At 35.3% G+C, this 9420-nt stretch overlaps 1 protein-coding gene across 1 annotated transcript in view; it reads right to left on the reverse strand.

Moving 5' to 3' along the window:
* Positions 1-9420, reverse strand: part of LOC138705921 (sodium channel protein PaFPC1-like) — a 127470-nt gene that overhangs the window by 6050 nt on the left and 112000 nt on the right. The window contains exons 23-26 of the mRNA XM_069834696.1: positions 8414-8514; positions 4549-4819; positions 3452-3747; positions 385-570 (exon numbers count right to left, since the gene is read on the reverse strand). Coding sequence (XP_069690797.1) covers positions 385-570; positions 3452-3747; positions 4549-4819; positions 8414-8514 — 854 coding nt within the window. The remainder of the gene's footprint in view (positions 1-384; positions 571-3451; positions 3748-4548; positions 4820-8413; positions 8515-9420) is intronic.

A 9420-nucleotide genomic window follows, 5' to 3' on the forward strand; every position in this document is an offset into this window, starting at 1 on the left:
CTTCATCACCTTCCCACTGCTACAGTATAAGGAGGTATACAAGACACCTAGATAGCCTTTCCTATAAGCAGTGGCGTGCCGCTGCGCCCCTGAAATGATGCCATACATCCCAAACCAATTTTAATTTATGGTGACGGTGCAGCTGCTACTCTAGCATGAACACCATTGAAAACCGGAATACACAATACAGGCGAATCAAGCAGCACGTGCACGGTGGTGATGGGGGTAGAAGAGAGTTTTGTTGAGTACGGCTTAAAAGCGAGACGGCATTAAAGGAATCCAGTGTATAAGTAATCAATGGAAATGTCTGAAAGTGAGAAAGCTACTTGGAAAAGAAGCATATCACACGAACTCGGCAGTAAATGGCATAATAAAATAACGTACCGAGCTGTAAAAATACAAAACCACAGCCAAGATGAGGCACACTAGGACATAAGTGATGAAAGTATATGACAGCACAAATGCAATCCCAGTGATTGCAGCAACACAGCTACTTCCAAAACCCTCGCGACAGGCGTCCTTGGCTAAAATTGCTTCCAGCATACCATTCCAGTGATTTGAAGATGTCATCTGGCAAAAACAGAGAATAATGATTAAATCATAAGTATAGACAGTCTTAAATGTTTACATTTTATAGTTGACATCAAATATATAATCTAGGCTAAATGTAATTAGCTTATTTTTTTACAAAGAAGAGGTTGAAAATGTGGAAAGAGATGGAGGCATTGAACGGAATGGAAGAAAGGCGAGGAAATTATAAGAGGAGGGAGCAAAAGTCGACAAGGGAAAGAGAAACGATGAAATTCTTACTGCTTGCCACAGTTCACTACTGCAAAGTAATACGTGAATAGAGTTTAATACAGTGAATGTCGGTTCATAGGTCTTCATAAAGATTTAAGCGATTTACCCTATCTTTCTACACGAGTGCTCTGAGGCATCTCGCATTTCCATTTCAGATTCATTAGCTCGCAACTGCGCAATAGATTCGATGTCATAAAACAGTGTATTTTAATCCGATACGCTGCTGGCCAGGTTACCAAGTGTCCTAATTTAATTTACAGCAGTATTTCTTTGCCGGATAACAAAACGGTGTCCGAACATACAAGTAAGGTACCTGTCCGGTAATCTTACAAATAATGTTAGTAAATGACAACTCTCTTTCTGCGTTACATAATGCGGAAAAGTTATCAGCAATACCACCAACTTATTTCAATATAAACATTAATTTTCTGTTGAAAGCCAAGTAATGTTTGAGGATGATATTATTGGTTTTTAGCCTACAGAATTTTCTGTTATGGTTATTGTTTATTATTAATGGAAGAAAAATTCTCTCCGGCACTGGGGATCGAACGTAGGACCTTCAGTTTTACTTACTGAGTGCTCTACCAATGAGCTATTCCGGGGCTCCATCCACCTATCCTTAGTTTTCTCTTTTTTTGCCTACTCCATGTTTCGACATTACAAGTATGTCATTATAATTATATGAGCGCATTCATATATTGACTTAGGCGGCCGGGAACCAACAGTTATTTACTGTTAATCAATTAGATCTTTAGACAATTAGATTTATCCAATATGTTGATATTAATAGTTCTTTAAGCCAACAGAATTCTCTGTTAGGGTTATTATTTGTTATTAATGTAGAAAAATTAATGGATAGAGCCCTGGCCCCGGCGTAGCTCAGTGGTAGAGTACTCAATACGTAAAGCTGAAGATTCTGGGTTTGATCCTCAATGTCGGAGCGAATTTTTCTCCATTAATGATATTATAATGTTTGAGGACCCTTTAGAATTAAATCCTTCAAATTTATATTAAGTTTGAGGCGATCAGTCCACGACTAATCACATCATTATAAAACATCTTCATCTCGTTAGTTGAGGAATTTAGAGTATGAGCAATTTCATCAAGTAGTTGTAAATTTTCTTTTATTCAGTGAAATACGAAATAATGTTATTGATGGATATTTCAAAATTGATTGTCTCTATGCATAACATGGTTCCAATTTTTATCTTTTCATTATTCGCACTCCAAACTCTGACGATCTTCACTTTATAAAGGATCTTCCAATAAGATTGTCACTGTTTTAAAATGAAATAAATTGTATAAACGAAAGATGTTTATTTATTTAATTACTATTATTTTGAAGCACACTTAATGCCATTACGTATGGCAGAGAACGTCAGTTAAATGGTCGGCACGGCTTCGTTGGGTTGCGCGTATAAGGGTCTTCCAGTTTTCAATAACAGACAGACATAAATCAGATTTAACTTCGCGAATAACGCACGTCATGTTGTTCCTTAGGCCATTAACTATCCTGGCTTATTGACATAAATCCGATATTTTACATAACCTCATAAGAAGTAATCCAGCGGCGATAAATCATATGATCTCGGGTGCCAGTTAACATCACCACCTCAAAAGGTAGGTTGTTTCGTGAGCAGTATGACACGTGGCACCATCTTGCTGAAACGAGAGTTTCTGAGATCCATACCTTCCAATTGAGGCTAAAAATAATCTCTTATCATAGCCCGGTATCTTACACACATCGTACAATTCATGTAATGCATGACGAACGGATGGCGTTTTTTTAATAATAAATTTGAATGATTTCTACGAGTTGTGGAATGGTGTAATGTTCCATAATTAATTATTTGTCAACAACAACAACTGTAATCATGGGAAAAATATGACTGCTATAGCTTCATTTTTATTGGGTTATTTTACGACGCTGTATCAACATCTGGGTTATTTAGCGTCTGAATGAAATGAAGGTGATAATGCCGGTGAAATGAGTCCGGGGTCCAGCACCGAAAGTTACCCAGCATTTGCTCGTATTGGGTTGAGGGAAAACCCCGGAAAAAACCTCAACCAGGTAACTTGCCAGACGCGCTGACCGTTACTCCACAGTTGTGGACGCTATAGCTTCATAAACACGGCAGCTGTTATATGTTAAAAGTTGGACACTCTTATTGGAAGACTCTTTACAATATGAGTTTAAGCTATTAATTTTCAAATAATGCATTATTTTGGTATTTTTCAGTATTCATACTGCCTGTGAAATTTTGTTTACAATATTCGTACCGCCTGTAAAATTTTGTTTGGCATTTCCTGCATAATCTAGTCTTCATGAAAGTATTATAAATAAATTTTGTTCTATAGTATCAGAGTCGTGTCACTCATCACTATCAACACATGAGATTTTTCGCTTCTTGTTGAGGCCGGAAACTGAATCGAGATGCATCCTCTCTATTGTGCAGTTTCAATTTATACCATGCTCGTCTTCAGTCAATAATTAAACTGTGTGTTTTGAACAGAAAGTACGTTTGACGACCTTCCTCTCAAATTTACTACACTAAAATGTTTACTTGAGTAGCAGTAGGAATTTCTAAGAATGTATTTGCAGAATTTTTTACTGTCTGAGGGATAAAATATAATGTCATAATATAATAACCTGAAAGAGCGTAACCATGGATTGACCGAAAGTCTTAAACTCATAACCACCATCAACACTTCTCATAATATTGTTACGAGCGAAGAAGGTCATGCCGAATATAGCATAGAGGAACATGACGATCATAAATATGAAACACACGCTCAGCACACTGGTCAGAGATGAGGACAGTGTCAGCACACATTTTATAAACTCATTTGCGATCTTGTAATGACGCAGGACTCGTCTCATCTTGGCCACTCTCACTGCTCTAAGCGTCATTAGAGACAATAAGTATCTGTCTCGTATCACAAGTCCTGCACACAAAAATATATTAAGTTGTACACGAAAACAATGATCAGAGAGGTGAAACTTTAGAAACCATGTATTCTTCAGAAACATTTACAAAGTGAGTAATTTTACATCACAAATAGATGGCTTTCATGTCTCATAATATTTTGTTAAATATAAAAATTACAAATCAGACGTATATGTTCTAAAATACAAACACCTACATATTGTAAAATTAAAAATATTAAGCCTATTAACATGTGAAACAGATAAAAATTTAGGGTGCTATTCATAGACATTTCGCTAGCCCGCGCTGCGAGCGTGCTAAACTAGAAGGAAAATAGTTGTATGATCTCCTTTCTTAATTTGAGTGATTGCATGGAATTCTCAATTGCTAGAATTAATAATATTTTACGTTAATACTCGTATATTTTATGGTTTGTTGAATCACTTATATTATGCTGTCTCCATTAACAGCGTGTAGAAGTGTTTCTGCTGCTTTCCAACAGAGAGATAATTTGAGTGGCTCAGTGCCAGAGTTGCCTAGATCACAAAACTTTTAGCCGCAGATTTCTATATAAAATGATTGTAAATGATCATTTATATGTGTGCCAAAATAGATGCACTACATAAATATTAGATTATAGTAAATGAGAAATAATTTAGAATTGAGAGTAAAGAGTTTAAATAAACGAGGTCTAAGTTTAGATTCAATAACTTTTTGAGTGTAATTGTGGCTTAGGCAACTCTGGCACTGAACCACTCATTTGCTCATCCACTACAAGGCGATGAGTAGCCGTTCACTTAATATGATACTTAAAACTTACCAGTAATAGACGTAACGACAATAGTAAGATCAAATATATTCCACAGATCCTTAAAGTAATAATGTCTGAATGCAAAGACTTTCACCAAAACTTCTATGCTGAAGGTCACAAGGAGTATTATAGTTGAGTAATAGATGATTTCTTTGAATTGTTCTGACAGACAATAATGGTCAAATGCAATTACCAGGATATAGAAACCAATGAGAAATGTAATCAATGTGTCACACTTCTTACTTCGACACATTTCATATGCGTAAACTTGTAGTGTTAGCTAGAAAGAGAAAAATAGAGCATCAGGAAATTATCATTATAGAGCTGCGAAATAAGTTTCATATCTATTCTCAAATTAAAGTTTGTCATCGTGATGTGAACAACACAAAGCTAAGCAGTAGTCTTTTTCCTGAATAGACTATGACAAGGAACTTACAAAGGATTGGATTTCACAGGTTGCAAGTTTATTTCAAGATTATGACATAAATCACCATTAATAATGACATACTCGTATATTCTCCGTTGATAGCGAGGAGATTGTTCAGTGTTCACAAACTATTTTGTAAAACTCCCTACTTCATATGTGATGAAATTGAAATTTCAGAGAATTTTACACACTAATTTTCTAGGGGTAAATACGAAATTTGTGCCCGAGTGGTAAAAATTAGTACCTTGATGGAAAAAAAAAACAGCAAAGTATATAGGCTACTTACTTAAAAATGGCTTTTCACTGCCGCTCTCACATAAGCCCGCCATTGGTCCCTATCCTGTGCAAGATTAATCCACTCTCTATCATCACATCCCACCTCCGTCAAATCCATGTTAATATTATCCTCCCATCTACGTCTTGGTCTCCCCAAAGTTCTCTTTCCCTCCGGTCTCCCAACTAACACTCTATATGCATTTCTGGATTCGCCCATACGTGCCACATGCCCTGCCCATCTCAAACTTCTGGATTTAACGTTCCCAATTATGTCAGGTGAAGAATACAATGCGTACAGTGCTGCGTTGTGTAAGTTTCTCCATTCTCCTGTAACTTCATCCCTCTTAGCCCCAAATATTTTCCTAAGAACCTTATTCTCAAACACACTTAATCCCTGTTTCTCAAAGTGAGTGTCCACGTTTTACAACCATACAGAACAACCAGTAATATAACTGTTTTATAAATTCTAACTTTCAGATTTTTTGACAGCAGGCTGGATGACAAAAGCTTCTCAACAGAATAATAAAAGGCATTTCCCATATTTATTCTGCGTTTAATTTCCTCCAGAGTGTCATTTATACAGGGACATCATTTTATTTTTACTTCAATTTTTATTGTACCTGTGTTTTTTAATGTACTTCACTCCCACCCCTTCTACTAGTAAACTTCCAACCGTTCACGACACAGAGCCGAGGGTGCATAAGCAGTACTGAGTTACTGAGTATAGTACGTTCCAGAAATATGTTCGCGTTTTCCAGTGACGAAAGACCTTTCAATATAGAATCATATTTTCTCACAGGTACTGTCGTCCGTTTGCCTACGTCGCATCCCGTTTTCCCCCACCTGTTTCAGTTCGCCACTCTGTAAAGTCTAGTAGCTGGGCTATCTTAGCTCTTTTCAGAAAACATTAATTTCTGTTAGGAATTGGAGGTCTACGTAATATTATACAGGGACATCACTTTATTTTTACCAACATTTTTAACATTAACCTGGCTATACTCGGAAACACTGTTGCCTTCTTCCATTACAGGAGTTTGGTGTTACTAGTGCAATATGTAAACAGATCATTTTACTAGGTATAGGAGGAGAGAAAAGTAGTGTATCCATTTATGTTGTAGGGAAATACGATATTACGATTTTCAGTTTGATCATCACTTTTACGGAATTCATCAAAATACAGTAGAGTAGTAACATTTTTTTTTCAAAAACTCAACTTTTCAGGCGGCTATGTTCGTTATGTAATGCCTACTTTATTTAGCATATTAATTATTGATGTTAACATACAATATAGAGAGTGCATTTAAATTGAGGGGGTCATAAGTAAAGGGCTGTAAGTGCACTTAAGTTACTTTTGAGAAAATGGGGTTTAAATATTTAAGCTTTCGTAAAATCGGTGAAATTTTTATTTAAATTTTAATGTGTGATGCGATTAAAATATCCCTTTGCCACTAAAATTTTAGATAATTTTGCTTACACTGGATGCACTTAACTCGTGTTATTACAAATGTCACTAGCATTCCTTTGCTTCTAGCCACCTCAATTAAAAAAAAACTAATCTGAATTTTTAAACAAGTTGCTGAAAATGGTTGCCGTTCATTACAATACAAGCTTCAATTCAGTACGCATATTATTAAAAACATTTTGAAGCATATTCTCTGAAATTGAATTTATCGTTTCTTGAATTTTATTTTTAGTACGATATTATTAATATAGGTTCTTTCTTCTGTAGAAAACACAATCATATTTATGAAACACACTATACATTGCAGTGTTTACTTCACTGCTTGAAGACTTCAAATGCAACAGCGGCCGTAAGTTTGTGTGTCTGACGGGAGCAAGGACATTAGTGAAGGGGTGGGAGTGAAGTACATTCAGAAATGCAGGTACAATAAAAATGCAAGTAAAAATAAAATGATGTCCCTGTACAAGTGTTTAAAATGACTTAAAAGGGCCTCGTTAAGTAATTAATTGTCACATGACCCTGCGAAAAAACCACTTGAACGGACAGTAGATAGCATTTCTGAGTAATTTTATCTTTTCGGATCGGGCAGAAGTGAAGATTGAATTTACAGTACATAGGGTACTCTTTTACAGAGTTGGTACAGAATTATTTCAACATGAGTTACTCGTACGAAGGACGAAACTGGTAATTGGAATTAGGTACAATAGTCTATAATGTGATAATATGCACAAAAGAACTGAAGTCTGTATCGAAATGAACGGCCACCATTTTCAAAAATGTGTTTAAATATCCATATTATAACTATTTTTCAATTTAACTTCATTCTCTATATTTTACGATAATGTGCTGTAACAGTACAATATACATTGCATAATTAATACTTCCGAATGGATAGGTCAGTTCGTGAGTAAAAACACTAAGTGTTAATACACTACTGTATTTTGATTAAACAAAAACCTAATGAAAATTATCAAACTCAAAGTTGCGATATTTCCTAGTTCACATAAATGGATGAACTACATTTTCTGCCCTCCTATACCTAGTAAAGTGATTTGTATTTTACGCTAGTATCATCGAACTCCAGTCGTGGAAGGGGTAGCAAACGGTGTTTCCTGTTTCAATCGTTAATAGAAAGGTATAGCCAGATTAATATTAAAAATGTTAGTAAAAATAAAATGATGTCCCTGTATATGTTACTGTTGCTCCCAGGTATTTGCATTTTTCCACCTCTTTGATGGATAAATCTCCAATTTTTATGTTTCCATTTCGTAAAATACATCAAAGTATACAACAAAATTAAAATTGAAAGAGGGAATGTTTACAATAAAGTAAAACGGGATAAGATATGATCGCATTTTAAATCTCACATGAACTATACAATACGACATAATTATCCGGTGGGCGGGCAAAAAGGCTTAAATAATTACTTTTGTGATATAAGATTTTAACTTTATATTCTTTCATTAAACCCATTTCCTAAAAGGAGGGCTAAAACCAGTGACGTCAACAATAAAGAAAATCATGCAATAGCCTAAACATGTCACTTTTCGGATTTACAGCAGTTGTTTAAATCTGTGAAAGTTCCTCCTGGTAATTTCACATTGAGTGACTGAAGCCCTTTTGCCTGCCCACCAGAGAATTTAGCTCGTGCTTATTGGCAATTGAGCCAATAGTTTCTTTAGTTCTGTTAAATAAATATTATCAATTACTTTAGGTCTCCTAATGAAGCGTGGACGCTGCCTCAAGACTCCCTTAACAATTTCATTATGCCGGTCTTGAAAATAGAAACAGTACGATTTCAGGGCTCCACCTGTGTGAAATTGAGAGAGAATATGATGAGATTGTGAAGAACTTACATTGTTAATGATTTTAGCCAGGGAAATCATAGGCACCAATTTTTAATTTTTCCAATGAGTGCACAACTTGAAAAGAATAGAATGCTTTTTTTAAAGTTGGGATTCAGATTCTTATTTTCTTGCATCGGCTCTAGTATTATACTGATATTGTAATGAGTTTCATACGCTGTTTTGAAATATAAGCTTACATTAAAAATCGGAAAATTTTACTTAATAAAAATAATTTCCATGTAAGACAGAAGATAGTTTATAAAATTACATAAACTGGATGAAAAAATGCGTATAGTATTTTAATGTGTCCAAAGGCAATTAATAATCGTGTGTTCATGGACTACACTACTTAATAAGTGACTGAAAGCAGATATTAATATACAGTGGAACTCCACAAATAGACACTCCACAAATAGACGCTCACTCTCGTATATTTCACGATACAAGGTAAGTCAACGCACCCTGTCCCGTGCTGCACAGGGCTAACCAGTTGAACCAGTGCAGTAGTGTGCAGATACTCGTACACTTTGGCAGCAAGGCAGGGAACAAAAAATGTGTACTTATGTTGAAGCAGAAGTTACAAATATTGGAACGGTTTAAGAAAAAGGTGAATCAATCAGAGCCATCCCTCAAGAATTTGACATTTCGATCAGAACAGTGCATAGGATAAAACAAAATTCATCTAATTACGAGGCATTCTGTAGTGATTATAAGAAGCTTTGTTATTATCAGTTGATTGTAGAATGAAAGCATAGGTTATTTTGTGTATTTCGTAAATTTAATCAATAGGGATGATTTATGTTCTCTCTTGAAGGGTATACACCATTTTAAAATAATTTAATACATAAACACAACTATTACAAGAAGTG

This window comes from Periplaneta americana, chromosome 9, assembly GCF_040183065.1.
Source record: "Periplaneta americana isolate PAMFEO1 chromosome 9, P.americana_PAMFEO1_priV1, whole genome shotgun sequence".
NCBI lineage: Eukaryota > Metazoa > Arthropoda > Insecta > Blattodea > Blattidae > Periplaneta > Periplaneta americana.